General features: G+C 37.8%; 1 protein-coding gene across 5 annotated transcripts in view; it reads right to left on the bottom strand.

Moving 5' to 3' along the window:
• The window catches only part of LOC124594733 (phosphoinositide 3-kinase adapter protein 1), a 477024-nt gene that overhangs the window by 7167 nt on the left and 450120 nt on the right, over positions 1 to 19737 (bottom strand). For all 5 annotated transcript variants that reach the window (XM_047133105.1, XM_047133106.1, XM_047133104.1 and 2 more), the window contains exons 12-17: positions 12665 to 12826; positions 10499 to 10668; positions 9077 to 9194; positions 8876 to 8998; positions 594 to 691; positions 337 to 456 (exon numbers count right to left, since the gene is read on the bottom strand). In XM_047133105.1, coding sequence (XP_046989061.1) covers positions 337 to 456; positions 594 to 691; positions 8876 to 8998; positions 9077 to 9194; positions 10499 to 10668; positions 12665 to 12826 — 791 coding nt within the window. The remainder of the gene's footprint in view (positions 1 to 336; positions 457 to 593; positions 692 to 8875; positions 8999 to 9076; positions 9195 to 10498; positions 10669 to 12664; positions 12827 to 19737) is intronic.

Below are 19737 nucleotides of genomic sequence, written 5' to 3'. Positions count from 1 at the left end.
GTCTGACCACCACCATATATACTACCATGATGATCATCATGCACCAGACGAATCCTTTCATTTTTTTAAAAAAAAGAACCTGATGCACATGTTGGAATATAAAAGCTAATTCTCAAAGTCTTGGAATATGAGTCTGCAAGAGATTTATTTATAGAAAGAGAATTTCCTTCAGGTTCCTTCACTTCAAATTAAACCTAGGGACTAACAAACATGATTTTTGTGTCAAGTAACACCCATCAAATTGCTTATCACAGTAATATAATCACAACATTTATCACTGACATGTCTCCTGACAGCCAGTCTCAAATAAATGTTAAGTCCTTTTTCATTACCTACCTCTATGCACGTCGCCAAATGGGGAGACTGCCATTTTGCTTGAAGTGGTCGAGGTGCTGGAGGAACTTCATAATTCTGAACAGTCGTTCTTCCATTCATTTTGCTGAAGTCACAGATGTGCTGCAAAATAGACATTTTTAGCACCTAGAATATATTACATCTAATAGTATCTCACTAACATCTACTATTATTACAGTGAACTGAGTAAGCCAATTGCAGTAATAAATGTTGTAGCTTCAGTATGTACGTTTTAGTACCTTTCTGTCCTCAGTATCTGAATGTGTTCCACTGTCACCCATGCTTGTTCCGCTGCAGCCACTCACTGTGCTCATACGGCCAGAGGATGTTGACGAACCTTCAATTAATAACAACAATATTGTACGATCACAGGATATATGACTAATAGTACATAAACAAATTCCTCTTCTTGTTTCACGATTATCAGAATGGCTTCTCTTGGCAAAACTGGGGCAGTGAAATTAATTAATTATAAAGTCTTTCTAATGTTATTTAAATAAAGTATATCATTTGCCAATGCACCTTTGACAGAGTGATGTTATTTTTCTCATACTATGGTTGAATAAAATTTATTTAAAATTATATTGTGGTTGTCTGACGTGTGTTATTTATCATCCTTAAATAACTAAAATACCGATTTAATAGAGATGTTCTTTGAAATTTGTAATGTCGTATTTTGAAAACTTCCTCTGTACATATATAAGAGCAAATGATACAAAGAAAATACTTCAATGTAATGTCATATGCAATGAGAAGCAGTGGAATTCCCAAGTACAGCACACATTTTTAAGTAAATATGCATATATTGCACTGCACCTCTGAGTATGCTCTGACATAATTTTGTGAATTTCGATTAAATATGTGCTTTACTGATGCAAACCTGGCCAAATGACTACTCACCATCTGAGCTGTACAACTGTCACTAAGACCGATTGAGGGATTTGGCTGTGGGCTTTACATGTCAATACAATAACACTGTATGCCAAACATTCTCTCTACTTCCCTCATCTGTCATGGGAATAATCTCCTTTTTCACACAATTTTGAAAATAAAAGAGATATGCTCATTTCACAAGCATGTTAATTGCTTGCAAATACCTCTAGGTATTTTTTCAAGTCAGCATGAAGTGGTGCTAAGGTACCAATTTTATTATATGGAATGAAGGAAACTTGTCACTTAATAGGTGGGAAGTTAATAACATGATGAGCTTAAGAGAATCATCTCTAATATCATCATTTCATATGCCACCATACTTTGAAGGTTCAAATTCAGTTTTAGAAAATATGCAGGTCGGGAGCCTTCCTGCTACCGTCTGCAACAGTTGACAGTACTACATGCAATTCTCTGCCGGAGTGTTGGAAAGCCAGTACCAAATCTGACCCACTAAGGGAGAACCGGTGGCTGCAAGTGAAAGGTTCTCCCTTAGTAGGCTGATAAGTTCTGAGCAGAGTAAAGTCCTCTTAAATTTATCAAAAATATGTTGCCTTTTATATATGGCAGGTGATGCCTAAAAGACAAGGGAGAAAACTCCGAAGTGAAATTCTTGATGATGTTAGCAAGCCAGTAAAAGACTTCAGTTATAGTTGCTTTCAACACATACAAGAGCCTCAGAATGCATTCAACCTGATTAAAATGTCAACATAAGCAGACTACTGCTATGGACAGTGACTTACAGCTTGATGGTGGGCAGGACCATGCAGCCATAAACAAACCCCACAGGAGACAACTAATACAGATTCGGATCATCATTTCCTCACCCTCACAGGAATGTGTGAAGAACTGGTGATCTAATGAAAAGAAGGAAAAGAATGGTATGGGTACTGCAAAACACGTGGAAAGGGAACGGTGACAAAGAAATTAAGGAAACAGTATATGCTGTACTGTCATGGCAATGACAACCTGGAAGCAGTCACAGACATTCAATTTATAAATGAGATAATAATGAGGGCAACTGTGCATTTCACAAAGAAAAACTAATTCTGGCACAGATGTCTGTACCGCAAACTGGATATTGCCAGGATGATAAAAATTCATTTCCTAGGCACTCTGAAAAAGGTCATTAGTGAAGACAGAACCATAATTATACAAGGTCTGGATGCACAGGTGGTACATATAGAAAAGGACCTAAGAATATATCGGTATGCTATTGATATGGTAGAAGAAATGTGAAGTGTGAACATCTCCTGGATTTTAGAGGAACAAGTTGGTCATAAAATATAGGAGGTTCAAGTAAAGACAGAGACAAGATACAGCTAGGACTGACATCATAGTATCGTAATAGCTTATGTCATCATAGGTGACGACAGAAATAGATTTGTTACAGACGTTAGGGTAATAACCAGTGAGAGCCTTGACAGTGACCACCTATTAGTAGCAGACTTGAAAAACATCCACATACCAAAATCAGAGAATTGGAAAATGTTAAAATTCGTATTATTTGAACTACAACAAAATAGATAAAACAGCTAATTGTCAGAACTGGATAAATAACTCTTATACCAGTACAGCGAAAACTGAAGAGGGTGAATAAAGTAGACTACGTGACACCTTGACAAAGAAAACAATGTAAGTTAATGCAAACACAAGTGTGAAAACAAGGGAAAAGGAAATGTCTTGATGGAATGAAAGAGTGAGAACAGCAATAAGAGAAAAGAATCTTTCATAAAAAGAAAGAGTTTGAAAAAAATGAAACTGGAACTTACTAACAACGTAGCAAAGATCAGTGATCTGGAGCATATATACAAAAATTAGAACTGGAAGTTAAAAGATGAAAAGTTGCAAAAGAAAAGACCAAAATGTGGCCGATGTTCACTCAGAAACTGGAAGAGAATAGCTGAGATGATAAGAAACTGTATAGTGTCATCAAAGGTAAAAAGAAACCAGTGAATGCCATAAAGACACCTGAAAATCCACATGGAAAACTGTTTGGAAAAGAAAGTAACATCAGAGAAGCTCAAAAGGACAATTTCAACCAACTACTGGATGTATCAATTGAAGAGTACAACACAGAATCAGATATTTAAACCTACTGCAAGGAGTTTCCCATCACTTGGGCAGAAACAGAGAGAGCCTTAAAATCTATGCCTGAATGAAAATATCCAGTTGCAGATGTCGTGAATGTGGGCGTACAGTGGCTGCACAGAACACTCGGTGTAGTATGGAAAGACAACATGATGCCACCAGACTGTAGCAAGGGTGTTAGAATACTCTGTTTAAGAAAAATACTCTGTTTAAGTACATAAAGTCTCACTAATTATTGAGGAATGGCCCTGCTGTCAAGTGGGTTGAAAATTCTAAAAAAGTCATAGAGCAAAGACTGAGAATTATTATAAACTGTCATTGGAAGAGGAGCAGTATTGCATCAGAAGTAAGAGATAAACAATGGATTTAATTTTCAATATCTGCATGGTGACTGAAAAAAATGGGAGAATACAAGGAATGCAAGTATCCCTTGATGTAAAGAAGGCATCTGACAATGTTGCAAGAGAGAATATCAAGGAGTGCCTGAGAAGAAGGAATGTATGTGAAGGACTGGTAATGAAAAACCACATGTACAAGGACTGGGCTAGTCATGCACAAGTTAGACAGGAATAATCTTCATGGTTTCAGATCAAGCGTGGAGTTCACCGCAGCAGTTCACTGTTCTCACTACTGTCCATCACTGTTACAAGTATAATAAAGAACACAAAGAAAAGTTTTGGTGAACTTAATGCAGTTGTCTTATGTGATGATGACATGATCTGGGGTGAAACAGAAGAGTGAGTTGAAACGAGACTCAATGTGCAGAAATCACAGTTCCAGGAATACAACCTCCACATCAGTGAGGCAAAGACAGTGTTGATGGCAGTCACCAGAGATGAACATCCTGCAAGTATGAAACTAGAAGACCCCCAGCTAGAGTGTATGAACAGTTTTCTGTACCTCAAACTATAATGTCCAGGGATAATTTGATTTGACAGATTAACAACAGAGTGCAAAAGGGAAACCTTTTATAGGATGACATGATTCCAGAGAAAGGAAGATCAGTGATGGTCACCAGCTGCTTCATAGCAGTATTGACCTATGATTTCGAAGCATGAACCTTCACAAAGATAGAGTTATCAAGACCCCAGGCATTGTAAATTAAATTCCTTAGCTCCACCATCCAGAAGACCAAGATGGATAATTTAAGGGATGAGGGAGTGCTGAAGAAAGGTGGAATCAAGATATCCCTTTTAGACTGAATCAGCACATCCAGACTACGGTGGTACAAGCATGTAATGAAGTTAGGAATCTACAAGAACAGCAAGAATAAATGTGTAAAGAGAGGTGGAAGGAAAATGTCCTTTAGGAAGACTCAGAAACTGTTGGATGTACATGATCCAGGATGACCTCACTGCCAGAGCAAGGACATGAATGATGTTCTCTGTGACAGGTTATACATTAACAGAAGGAAATAGAACATTAGCTGGGAAACTATAGCTCTACACTGATGATAAAAAGAGTCACTAATTTTGTAATTCAAGCTGTAACAGCAATTGATAATTTGTTTGTTTCTCTACGCAATAATTTTGTTTTATAAGCAAGCAATAATATGAGCTGCTTGGGGGAACACAATGGTAAGCGCCATCGCCGTGTATTTTGCGGTAGATGGCTAATGACACAACCTGTGGGATGCACAATGCAGTAAACTTACTAGTAGTTCCAAATTCACTCAACAGACATCAGGACCGAGCTTAATGGTAAGCGCCACTGTCCGTATGTTGCGGAAACATAATGGTAAGTGACAGAGAGAATGGCGGCAAGTAAAAACATCTCTGAGATTATGGCAACAGTGAACATGGCAGAAGACAAGAAATATACTTCCAATGATACTAATATCTTCGAGAGGGATCCAGAATACATTCCTAACGATTCAGATGACTCAGAGGTATGTTATTTTGTAAATATACTGTCTTTAGTATGTTTCACGAACATAATGCTAAGTGCATGTACATACCATTATGTTCCTGAAGTACGTTAATTTTGAGGTTATTTTAGAATGGCTACATCTTTTTGGCTAAGTGGTGTGTGAAAGCGCATTTTTCATTTATATTGTTACATGTAATAATAATAATGGTAACAGTAATAGTAGTTTTCGTTGTTATACAGGTTAATAGTGAATCAGATCATATTGCCCAAAACAACAAACAGTGTATTGCTCCTGCAGAAATCTTTCAGGAACAAAGACGTCGTCTCAGAAAAGGTGCTGTTGTGGCCAAAATAAGAACTCGAACATGGTACTGTTTTGGAAATATCTAATTTCAACTGGTAGATTTCGTGTGATTGAACACCACTTCCCCGTGAGCGGGCACACAATTTTGCCATCCGATAAAGATTTTGCGACAACTGAAAATTACATTCGCCTACAAGCACAAGATGTGTACAGCCCAGATCAGTGGTGCGAGATCATCAAGAAGTCGGCTAAGAAGAATCCATTGCTTGTATATAATATGAAAAGAGAGGATTTATATAAAATACAATACTCTAAAGAAGCGTTTGTCTTCAGAAAGAAGACAGTTGATAGTCGAGATGTCAATCTAAGGAAAGTATGTAGGTGGAAGGTGACCTCCGAATATCCATCATCTTTATTCATCAGCGAGACATTTTGTCATGACATTTGGCATGAAATAAGCTTCAGGAAACGTGGAAGACAAGGACCAGTTCCTATGCTTCGACTTAAATACAATGGGCAAAGGCTTACTGAAAAATAGAAAGTTGCTGACGTCCTGCCGCTCCTAAATTACATACCTCCTGTCCACCATGGATTTATCCTGTCACTAAAGCCAACAGTTTTGGATGAAAAAGACTTTAGTAATGAGAGTGATGAATCATTTTTCAGTTTCAGTAAAGTGTTGAAGACTTACTGTAAAATTTAATATGCAATGTTCTATCACTATGTGTTGTTAATGGTGTATGGTAATGTAATAATTTTTGTATATTTCATTTGTTTTGGTCAGTTCTGAGTTTCATTTATGTCTGTATAGTAGAAGATAGATGTTAGAGTTACTACAGAATAAAAGTACTGTTCAAACAAAATTATTCAGATTTGCAGATCAATTGAAACTTTAGATGCGCTGTATCCCGAAACTGTGATTTTGGCCCTTACCATTTTGTTCCCCCAAGCAGCTCATATATGTGGATGAAAATATTTCCTTCATGGAATGGAAGTTGTATAAAGAGGGATGAGACTTAACCTAATGGTGCATATCCTGAAATAGTGGTTAAGTTGCAGGGAGTCTGATCTACAACATCTGTGTAGTTGTATGTAAACAGGCTCACAATTTTCTTTGTTAAATGACGACTACAGAACATTGTGAATGCTCTGTCAGTATATGGATCCTTATATTGAAAACTAGTGACGATGTGACAGATGATGAAGGTGGCTGTATGCAAGAAGGAAGTTTCTTTTCTGGGGTAACAAGGAAAAGGAGAGATGTACAAAGTGAAAATAAACAGGTAGGCAACAGATATGGAAGACACAGAACATTGCAGACAATGTAGGAATGTGGAAAATTATAATGCAATCTTTGAACCCCATTCATCTTTTGTACAGTGTGTATCTATTAACATGTACCTCTCTCTTTTCCTTGAAATGTTTATTGCAAAGAGGGAGTCATACAGGTGACATGGTCATGAACATTTTGTGGAAGAGCCTCCCTGCTGGTATTTGTAGTTAATAATAAGAGTGAATTTAAAATGAACTGTGAAATTCATAACCTTGATACCAGAAATAAAAATAATTTCCATACAAACTATGCATCCTTTTCTAAGGTACAAAATGGAGTTTCATATTTTGGTGAAAAAGTTATGAATGGTTATCAGACAGGAAACTGAAAATCCCCCAGATATTTTTTTTTAAAAGGTATGAAAGTACCTTATGTGCAATTCTTTCTATTATTTATCTGACTGTTTGGATTTGGGGATGTAAATTCAGTTTGACAGATCACTAACTTTTCCAGTGTATAGACAAGTTTAGCATTCTTTAAAATCAGTAAAGTTACATTAATGCTTAGTATGAAGTATTAGATAAAAGTGTAAGAGGAGAGTAAGGAAATATCTTTTTAGGGGCTTCAAATTTGAATTTCTTCTGCATGTGTGTAAAGTTATGAACTGTTCTGACAGATGGTAGAGATGCAGTGAACCAGCAAAATGGTGTCTACATAGGGCACTCAATACCAGCAACATGCTGTCACTGAATTTGCAGTTGCAGAGAAAGAAACCATAGATAACACCCATAAATGCATATGTGTGTGTGTGTGTGTGTGTGTGTGTGTGTGTGTGTGTTTTATCAGTTTATAGGAGTACTGTTGGATGATGAGTAAATAGAGTTAGAGTGCTGGAAGTGCAGAAACTTACCCCTATGACTGGCCATATTCAATATGTAATGTCCTGACATGGTGAATTGTGTGAATACCATTATTCACGAAGACCAGTGTATCACAACTCAACAACTGGTTCTAAAGCTATTAGTGAGCATTGGAAGTGCATGTGCAATGACTGAGACCCTTGGATATCCAATTATGTGCCCAAGATGGCTTCAATGAATGCTCACAACACACCACAAAATTCAAAGAAAAGCTATTTTACCCAAAGTGCCAGAGCAGTTTGAGACCAATGGAGAGACCTATCTGTCATGGACCATTACAGGCGACGAAACTTTGAGCTGGAAACAAAAAGATGGTCACTAGACTGGCACCACTCACATTCACAAAATTTTCAAGGCAGTCCCAATGCTAGCAAAGTCAGGATGACATTCTTTTCTGGTAACAATGGTGTCATTCTTATGGATGAGTTGTCAAAATGGTCAACTGTGAATCCAGAACCAGGGAACAAAATGCCAAATTGAGTTGGACATCACTGCCTCAGCCACCCTATAGTCCCAACCTGGCACCCTCATGCTTTTGTCTGTTCGGAGGAGGAGTGGAACATTGGTGTTTAACATCCCAACAGAAATCAGGTCATTAGAGATAGAGGAGAAGCTCAGATCAGGGAAGGATGCAGAAGGAAAGCAACCATGCCTTTTGAAGGAATCATCCTGGTATTTGCCTTAGGCAATTTAGGGAAATCACAGAAAACCTAACACAGGATGGCAGAACTATCCTCCTGAATGCGAGTCCAGTGAGCTAACCACTGGGCTACTCCTCGCTGTTTGTCTGTCTGGGCCACTTAAAGGGTTCTCTGTGTGGACACGTTGAGAGGATGATGAAAGTGTAAGTCATACAGTACAAATATTGCTACGAGCACAGGACAAGACTTTTATCAACACGAACTATGTGCTCTTACACAATGCTGGTGTAAGGCCGTGGAATGTGATGGAGACTTTGTACAAAAATAGTACACACAAGAGAAATGCTGATTGATATTGTCACCAAATTTCTAATTCCTAATGTGTTCTGAGGAAAAAATTGTGGGGTGTTATTTATTGAACGACCCTCAAATTTAATTTTAGTGATGGTTTCACTGTTTCATTTTCACCTTGATGGATTTACAATTGACTCACTTGAAACACTGTGAAGGCTCAGGCTGCTAGCAGGCCTCTGACATACAGACAGTACATCTCCATTCATCCCCCTGGAGCTCTCGCTTGGTTGCGATGAAGTTTCACTTGCAGTGTCCTTCGCTTCTGCAACAATACAGGAACCTATGAGTACCTACACTATCCTGTTCACTTGTACCTTAAGCCAGTAAGACTTGTACTAACCTTTTGCTTTGCCTCTGAAGAAATTTCTAATGCGATCGAATGGAGTAGGTCTCCTCATGTGTTCTTTCATTTGACGCTGAATGCGTTCATATTCTTCTCTCATTAGATTTAGTTGTGCCTGTTTTACAAAAGGAAATATGTTGAAATTGTTTCATTGATCCTGTCAGCATGTGAAAATACATTACAAGTAAGAATGATTAAAGAATATGGAAGCAAATTAATTTTTTTTTTAATCGAATATCCCATGAACGTTGGGATGACAAGTATACTGAAGAGAGAACAATTTTCTAACAAACTGATATTATGGAAATCAATTAATTATTTTATTTATTTACAGTTTTATCTTAATGTGGTAACGTGGTGTGTGGTAGTAAAAAATACAAGTTTATGTTCACAACTTTAGGTGATAATTCTTAACTTCCTCATTTCTATTTTGGGCACTGAACGTGCAGACAATGATTGTAATAGAATTTTTCTCTCTAGTAAGTTTTTTTTTTTTTTTTTTTGTTTTGTTGGAATACCTCTGCCTATCTTGAATGAATAACTGCCAATGAAAATAAAAAATAGCATGCATATTCTCCCTGTCATTTCGCTCATACATGTTTCTTTCTCTCTTTTTGTACTCTTTACTCCTCCTTATCTTGATCTTTTATTTGTCTCTGCCGCACCACTTTCTCTTACTTGTAATACGCAGTATCCCCTAATTCACCTTTTATTCTGTTAAGCCTCTTCCCAACAATTCTTGTAGCCCCTCCTGTATTCCACCCTCAACATTTTGATTCCCCTCTTCAATCCAGTTCATTGGTCCAAATGTGCTTCTTCTCAATTTCTATCACTACCAACTGAATAAAATCATTCTATTTAGTACAAATGAAAAATCTAACATTACTCTCTGAAGTTGTTCTACCTCTATGGCTATATTCCAAATGTCACAATTCAGTGTTTATCAAAAGACACTTTAGTTAGCATTATCCTAGCCCTCTTTTTCCTGTTCCATTCAAAAAAGGTGCATGAAGAATAACTGTTGGAAACTCTATACATGAATTCAAATTTCTCTTATTTTATCGTCACAGTCATTCAGTTAGTTTCTTATTATTGCTGTGATTTTTTTGGCTTGAATAAGGAAATCAGTGAATAAATTCCACCTCTTATGTTACTGCAAATCAGACAATGAACTGATCCTATATTACTAAGGATTCCACAGTAATATTTCCACATCTTACACTTATGGAACACTTTTTTCTGCTGAATTACATTAATATATTTTCAAAATGGTTATCATATAAATTACAGGTATTTGGATTATAGTAATAACACAAGTGTACATTTTACATAAAAGTATTGTCTATTGATTACAGCCAAAAGGCTTGATATCTAACCTCTAAGAAATATTTCATTTGAACTGCTTCTTCATGCACTCACCTGCTTCTCTTTAAAAGACTGTTGCACATCATTTCTGTTTTTCCATGCTTCAACAAATTTTTCAACCTCAGAAATTGTAACTACATTGTTTTTAAAATCATTTATTATTTCAATGAGTTCATCTTGTGTTCCATAATTTAGATGGTCCTGTGACTTTTTTATGCTTGATCCTGTACAAAAATAAAGATTATTAAAGCACCACTGTAAGATTCAGTACTAGACATATGGCCTAAAATTTGTAGTTCTTGTTTCTGTTCATCATCTTGATGTGCCATAACTGAAGGGTGATAATTATAGTGATAATCCACTACCTCAAATTGATGAGACATTTAGAAGACAAATACATAAAAAGTAAGAACTGCTGTGGTGCTTCAGATATGACACAGAAGGAACTGTTTTAATAACTGGTACACTCAAGATACTCATGCTTCCATTATTAAGCAATTAGTCCTCACTTAGTTTAACTAATGGAGACCTTACACAAAACAAGGTTCAAACATGTAGCAACTAATTAACTGACAAAAAGATGATTACAGACCTCATATTGTCTGTAACCTACAGAACTCTCTCTCTCTCTCTCTCTCTCTCTCTCTCTCTCTCACACACACACACACACACACACACACACACACACACACACACACTGCTCACATGGCTATTTCTAGTAGGCAGCTACTGTACCAGATGAGGTAGACTGTGACAAAATAGAGAGGTGGGGAGAGGAAGAAATATGACACTTTGGGGTTGGAACAATTAGCTGCACACAGGCACCAGAAAAAGAGGGTGATACTATCACGGGAAGTACAGAGAGTAGGAGAAAGATACAGAAGGAGATATGATAGAGATGGGATGTTGCAAGAAGTGGGGGGGGGGGGGGGAGGAGGAGGAGGAGGAGGAGGAGGGGGAGGAAGAGAAGGGAGGAGAGTGAAATGGGGTGAGAAGAACAGAAAGGGGGATGTGAGGAAGGGCAATTGCAGGACATACACTAAAAACAGATGGCCTGTAGAAATGAAGGATATATTTCAGGGAGAATTCTCACATGTACAATTCAGAAAAACTGGTGGCTGGAAAAATCTATATGGCATGAGTTGTAGTTTCAGCATCAAAATTGTTCAGTTGGCCTTTGGACACAGTTTGTTAGCCATCTGGATCACTGTGTGATTGGCTTTCCCCATTTTTGCTTTCAATTCTATTTTGGAATTTTTCTTTGTCATAAAATTAGCGGACAGATTTTCCAAATACACATTCCAACAAAGTTTGTTGGCCAGGAAGTTCTCAGTCACTTGTTACGGGCTTATATTTGTACATGTATTCTAGTCAGTTCATCTACAGAGATGCCCACAAGCTTGATGACTGAAAGTGACATTTACTCTACAAGAAATAACAGTAAGTGTACTCCTAAGAAAAATCTAGAAAGTTTTTTAAACTACGGCAGTAACACTCAGTTCCCAATAAGGGTGTACAGTCTTTTATTGTTTCTTCATTTTGCTGACTCAGATGACTTCACATTTGAGTTAATGGAGACTAACTCCATATGTATTTGTTCATTTTCAAACAATTACCCAATTCATTCCTATGTGATTAATGAAATAATTTCATTGCTTAACATTTATATATTTTGAGCAGTTCTCAGCTGTTCGCATTTGAACATTGTGTGTCCTTGATGTTACTACCTGCTACAAACAGGGTCACCTATTAGTGAAATGTGGTTAGCAGTATGTCGGCACAATTTTGAAAATCCACAAGAATGTATAGCATCAAGTAATGTGACAATAGAAGAATTTAGTATAAGATAACAAGATCCCAAACTGGTACTGACTGCTTCTACTGAAGCCGGCCAGACTTAAAACCTTATGTGCTAGCCTTCATTATTGACTTCCATTCCTAGCTAACTGGACATATCTTACAATTTTTTTTACGAAAGGGGGGAGGAGGATGTTATATGTACCCTTTCTGTTGCACTTCTAGTACCTTGTCATTCCTTTCTCTCTCATTAGTTTACTGTGGACATTACATTAACCAGTAACTTCTCATCTTCTTTGTCTTTTTTCATTGCCATGATGGAACAACTTCTTAATTTCTTATATGAATAACTGCAGTATGTGTTCAATTTTTTAGCAAACTTCACAATTAAAAATTTGAAACTTTAAACAATTTTGTAATTACCTATACTTAATTTATCTTCTGACCCATTCATTTGATCCAAGTGGTGAGAACTTGTAGTTTCACAGTTGATGGGTGAAGGAGACCTGTTGTAATGCCTTGCTGGAGAACTGGTTGTACTCAGATTGTTGATTAAAGGATACAGTGCACTATGATTTGGTGAACCTGAAAATAAATAAAATTAAATGACAATGAGATGAAAAAACTAATTTCACCACTAGTATCACTTGAAAGACTTTGATTGTAACAGTTTATGCAGTTCATCAAATAGTTTCAAACCCTCTATTAATATTTGCTTGCGAAAACTAAGTTTGTTTTAGCTTTCTACTATCCTTAACAAGTTTTACATTATCTTTTCCTTTTTGTCAATCATATTCATCTCACAATAATGATATTTTTTTCAAACCTACTCTTTGATTCTACATTACACAGGTAAGAACCTCACAGAAACTTTAAGCATGTATTGGAAGCCACCATTCCTTCATTTCCTCTCTCTCTCTCTCTCTCTCTCTATCTATCTCTCTCTGTCTGTCCAGTATTTGCTAAAGCTGTTGCACCTTTCACTTTGGCCAGAGACTTCTTGTTCTATATCCTATGTCTAATTTACTCATTATGCTCTGACCCAGAAGGTCATTTCTAATAACCTCATTGTCAATTTGAGATTATTTTACAGCACCTTCAACAATTTAGTAGAAATATCAAAATGGAAAATCAAAGAAGTCAGGCTCATATTAAAAGTCATGTAAGAAAATGTTGTAGTTTGTCACTGCTGCTATTTAAATTTTAAAACAGAGGGCCAACAAAAGAAGCAAATTCTTTTGGAATTACGTAAGGTTTATATTAACTAGTAAATGGAATGGTCTGTTTACTCAGCACAGAATTTTGGTTCACGGATGTTAGTTATATATGTTCCATTAATCTAATCTGTTATTTTTCCCAACCTAAGGTCAGATGATTTCCTCTAACAATGCAGAGAATATATTCTATGATACAGAATCACCTCCTCTGACTGCTCTTTCAATTATGAATTTACCTTTAACCTGATCAGATATAATGTAAGCAGTAGCATTGGTGTACATATTTGCCAGTGTGCTAAAACAAGCTGAATAAATGTTGTGTTTCTGAATTGACATAGCACAGTCTGTTAAAAACAACAATGAGTTGTGATGCAGAAGTCTTTCACAACTTGGTTTTTATTAAAATATTGTAACACAGAGTGCCAGCCAGGACACAGACAAAGGATATGAGCCACAGCTTGCCGTCGCCCCTGCTTGTCAGTAACCCTCAGCAGCAGCAACAGGACTACCATCACACAGTTCTGGGTGTCAATGCCCCGTAGCCTGCCCCTGAGAAGCCACTTCTGCTGTACCGACTTCCACATCATTAACTTGCTGTTGATTGCCATACATCCAACCCATTGTCCTCTTCCACATAATTCGCAGCAACACACGAAGGTAGCCCTTCCACAAATTCAGTGCTGAGAATCAGCATTTAAACACCGGCCCAGCCAAGAGCATCATGTTTGGCATGGCAGAGCCATGCCTAGCGCCTGTCATGTGTCAGCCATCATGTAGCCCTGGAGTCTTCACCATGAACTCAGGGACCACCAGGCTGTGACCTATGCACTTCTCCTGACTGCCAAAACGTGGAGCTTGCTGTTGCATAAAACTGAATGATTTCCATTAAATATCTTAGGGTCTGTCTAATACGATTTTGAGATTCCTTCAATGTCTGTAACACTGTTTTTAAATTTCTTATTTACAAAAAAGCTTACACCTGAAATTCCTTCCTGCTCTGTGAGTCCGTAATAACCATATGACCTGATTTTAATTCTATTCGGTCTTCACTTTTTTGCAGTACTTCCAACAATTTCATTATGTATCACTTGATGTTATTCAACTCCTCTTCCAACTCCTATAACCTGTCTTTTGACTGTAAAGTTCTACATTTTATTGTCCTTAACAAAATGTAGTAGATGCAAATGGGCTTCTAAGTTCCATGCTACTGTTTCTTTAGCCAAATTTCTGTAGCAAGGTGTGAGTGTAGAAGTATATGTACATGCCCAATGGCCTACAGCCACTCCCAAGTTCCTTCAGCCCCATTTTAAATATTCTTGTAGCCAGACAGGACTACTGGCATCCCAGGAACTCACATGTGGCATATCTTCAACACTGTAATAATGGCAACTAGCCTGTCAGGGTTTGAAAAGCTCGATCTGACATGGCAGCTGTACCACCAACATTATATGCATTTCAACAGCTACCATCCTATCCACACCAAAAAATCCCTCCCATACTACTTGGCCACTTGGAGACAGTGTATCTGCAGTGACAAGAACTCTCTTGCCCAGTATGCTAAAGGTCTCACAAATGCCTTCACCAACAAGCACTTTCCCCCAGACCTTATAGTCTGCAAACAAGTTCTCCCTTGCCATATCTCCACATGCCCCCACCTTCCCACCACACTCAAGAACCAACTACAAAGGAGTGCTCTCTTCATTAGCCATTAACACCTCAGATTGGAACAGCTGAACCACAGCCTTCACCAGGGCTTTGGTCATGTATCACCATGCCCTGAAATGAGAGATATCCTACCACTCATCCTTCCCACACTTCCTAAAGTAGTGTTCTGTTGCCCACATCATCCTATAGTTCAATTCTTTTATCTTGGCGGCTCGCGCATGCCCGCCCAGACACGGGAGATTGCTGCGTTGCCATTTGCACACGACGCACGCGCCAATAGAAGCAGCACCATAGTATAGCATAGTTCGCAAGCTTACGTGTAGGGGGGAGCGCGCAGTTCATGAAGTAAAGCCACCACGGCCGCATTAACCCTTTCGCTGCTACAAAGACGTGCTCCCTGCATTCCGCGCTGTGCGCGATTGTGTCACTGCACTGCTCGCCTGTGCAGACACATTGTGTTCCGACTGCTTTGACACTCTTATCAATCGATTCCACAAAAACTATTTGGCCCAAAAATTAGATTTTTACACATCTTCTTGACTGATACGTTCCCCCCATAAATGACTTAATTTTGTTTCGATGTTCAACGCAGTTATTATGCAGCATTAAATATACTAAACCATTGCACGAAATTTTGAAGAGTTTGCAGAGGTAAAAGTCCATAGAGTATACTTTCCGTATGGTCGATTTTAGTTGCCACAATGTTGAGAATGAAATGTGGACAAGATACCTAAATTTCATATAAAATTTACTGTATAACAATAGCTCATTTAAGTACCACATAGGTGTCGTATGTAATATTGAGAAATATTCTGTCTTTTGCGACTGTAACAAAAGTTTTATTTACACTGAGCACGTTTGGCTTTATTTTAAAGCACTTCAATCAATCAAAAGGAAGCAGACAAAATACATTAAACAAAACTGTGGACTTACAAAAACATTAGGACTTGAATATACCGTCTATCAGTGAACTGCTCTGAGCTATGTCAAATATAATTTTCGTGTGTGGCACACACAAACATCATTTATTTGCTAAAACACTGATCTGCCAACACAAACGTTGAATATTGACCGCAGCACAAAACTACAAAAGGTGACTTGGCAATGGAGGAGACAAAATACTGTCCATTGAAGATGCTTCAAAAGGGAGAAACGCGTCTGGTCTAAATAAGTCCCTTATTACAGTTGCGGAAGAGGAATATATTTCAGTACCATTGGTAAAACTGCGACTGTGGAACAAAAACGAGAAAGAAAACATGAGTACCATTGTGTATGTGCCATACCTTTCCTTGATTGAAGTGTTTTAAAATAAAGCCAAACGCGTCCGGTGTAAATAATACTTTTATTACAGTCACGAAAGACGGAATATTTCTCAATATTACATACGACACCTATGTCGTACTTAAATTAAATGAGATATTGTTACACAGTAAATTTTATATGAAATTTAGGTATCTTGTCCACATTTCATTCTCAACGTTGTGGCAACTAAAATCGACCATACGGAAAGTATACGCTATGGACTTCTACCTCTGCAAACTCTTCAAAATTTTGTGCAATGGTTTACTACATTTAATGCTGCATAATAACTGCGTTGAACATCGAAACAAAATTAAGTCATTTATGGGAGGAAGGTATCAGTCAAGAAGACGGGTAAAAATCAAATTTTTGGGCCAAATAGTTTTTGTGAAATCGAATGATAAGTGTGTCAAAGCAGTGGGAACACCATGTGTCTGCACAGGCGAGCAGTACAGTGATGACAAAATCGCGCACAGCGCGGAATGCGGGGAGCACGTGTCTGCAGCAGCGAAAGGGTTAATGAAGAGACAAAGCACTAGAAATTTCAAAAAATTGCATTCAAACGAATATAATTCGTGAAGTAAGGCACTTCGATATTGTTTTTAAATAATGAAAGTATTAAGCACTGCATAAGGTTTTAACTCATAACCTTTCGCGTAGCAGCCCAACACCTGAAACGTTACGCTAACGCACCTCGTCTGACTACGTAACGCCATGAGGAGTATAACACATCACGCAAAATGCTGACAAACACTGTTGGTATGACTATGAATTACTCACGCTTCGTCGAAGTACAATAGGAAATAAACAATTACCGCTGTTCTTTATTGCGAAAAAGCAGTTCATGAGAGTGATACAAACACCTTTCCTTGCTATCGCCTGAATTAGGAGTCTTATTGCTTGTTTGGTTTAATTAATTAATAGAATATGAAGCAATTGGTATAAAGAATGCTTTTTCCAAACTTTCTATAAAAGAATGTCTGCTATCAAGACATTGCTTTTGTTCTATTACTTTATTTATGACTGAACGTTTCTAAAACTGAACACACTCGTCCATGCTCTGCACTGCAGTCAAGATGTGGCAACGTCGTTCTCTGTTCATTGGCTGACTGTGTTTTGTGATGTCAGATGCGCAGAACGAGCCTAAACTCGGCCGCCAACATAAATGACGCGCACTTTAGTCGATCCTTATGCCAACACCAATGTTTAACACAGGGATCATATCCCTGTGAAAGACCCATGTGCAACACTTTCCAGTCTACCCACCCAGCACTTCCTGTTCCAGTCCTGACACAGGCTTATCCTACACCATCACATGCTGGGCCACCTGTGAAAGCAGCCATGTCATATACCAGCTCTGCTGCAATCATTGCACAGCTTTTTATATTGGTATGACTACCAACCAGCTGTCCACCAGGACAAATGACCACCACCAAAATGTAGCCAAGAGCAAAGTGGACCACCCTGTGGCATAACATACAGCTGAGCATAACATGCTTGATTTCAATGGCTGCTTTACTGCCCAAGCCATTTGGTTCTCCCCTACTCCACCAGCTCTCTGAACTGTGAAGATGGGAGATATCCTTACAATACATTCTCCCCTCCTGGAATCATTCTGGTCTCAGCCTACAGTAATCTACTCTCCTCACAGCCTCCGATCAACAGTTTCTGCCCCCTCTGTCCTATCACCTCTTCCCATTTCACATCCCCTTACCCTCATTTTGCACTGCTCTCTATTAACACACCCACCCATCTTTTTCCCTTCTCTGCTCCTCTCCATTTCCGCTAACATACTTTTAACGTAAACAAAAGCTAAATTTACAGAGAGAAGCAAAACTGTTAGTGGAAGGAAAGAAACAAAATAAAATAATCAGAGAGAGTAAGAAAAGAGTGACTCGTTATCACACTGACTCCCCCTACATAAGTGAATGCAATTAGACACTGTCTGTGAGGTTTCTCACTTTTTTTAATCTTTCTGCTTACACATGGTGGTTACTTTTGTATTCACATTCAATTCCAGTGGCTTCAGCTGACATTACCAGGATATCCTCGAGAAACTATTTTATATTAATAATTTTCAGAAACAAATTATAACTGAGAGAATTCTTTAGTATACAGTTACAAAGAAATTGAATGCCTTCTTAAGACAGAATGAAGGAAATTTTATGCAGTTATTTACAATTTTAAAAAAGCACTCTGTATTTGATAAACATAATGAAAAAAAAAGTAAGTTTAATTAATTCCAGAAAGTAACCTCATAGACAGTGAATATATATGTATACTCTATGATTTCATGAGCAACTACCAGAGTAAAAAATGATTTGCCTTCTAATTTCATAACATGCTGATCAGAATACACCCATTAAATGACACAATTTTTTTTTTTCACATACTGTTCGTTTAGTCAAACTGTCAACCTCCATTTCATAGCTTTCACAAGCACAAACTTTATTACTGAACTTTTATCATTTTCTCTGATTAAATGCAGATGGATAGTTATATTTCACTCTCAGATGATAGCAGTCTGTGGCTCACTGCTTTATTACATTTTTATTGCTGTAGTGTATGACTAGTGGATTATTTCCTCAATGACTGAGCTCAGTCTGTAGCAGTTGAATCCACTGAGCTTACTGAAATGCTGACACCACACTCATGTATTCTGCCTCCAAAACAGGGAGCACAACAGTCTCCTGTCTGCAAGAATTCCATTCAATACTACCTGTCTGGAAAATGGAAATGTATCAAGTACATGGTCTCCTATCTACAGGATTATTGGCCAGTGTGTGCATCACAATATACAGTTATTTCTGCGAAGTCTTCTTCAGTAAAACGTAGCTGCAGATTCTTGGTTCACTGAAGATACCTTAAAATTTGTTTCACACCAAGCCAGTGATGGTTTTGTGAATCACTGCAGGAAATGTCAGGTCTTGTCCCTTTCCACCAATCACTTTGGCAGGTGGTTCTAATAATAATATAGGCATTTGTCAGTGTTGCATCTGCCCAGAATTGTTTGTGTAAACAAGCATCAACTAACATACACTTGGTACAGAGCAGGTGTCTGATCCTTAATGCAAGTTTTGTTCATGAAGTTTTTGAATTCGTTGTTGCGGTGCTCCTTGTAATTATTCGAGCAAATATTTTTTCCCGCTCTTCATTTATTTTACACTAGGCTTTGTAAGCCTTGAAAGCTCAAAATAAACTGAACTTATCTTTGAGAAAGTTTACATACACATAGAAAATCACATGTGAAACGCCAACTCACTACGCATCAACCCACACCACTTGTAATAGGAAAGAACCACAACTTTTTTATGG

The sequence above is a fragment of the Schistocerca americana genome, chromosome 2 (genome assembly GCF_021461395.2).
Source record: "Schistocerca americana isolate TAMUIC-IGC-003095 chromosome 2, iqSchAmer2.1, whole genome shotgun sequence".
Classification (NCBI taxonomy): domain Eukaryota; kingdom Metazoa; phylum Arthropoda; class Insecta; order Orthoptera; family Acrididae; genus Schistocerca; species Schistocerca americana.
Note: the sequence above shows the minus strand (reverse complement) of the source record. Positions and strands in the feature narration are given on the sequence as shown.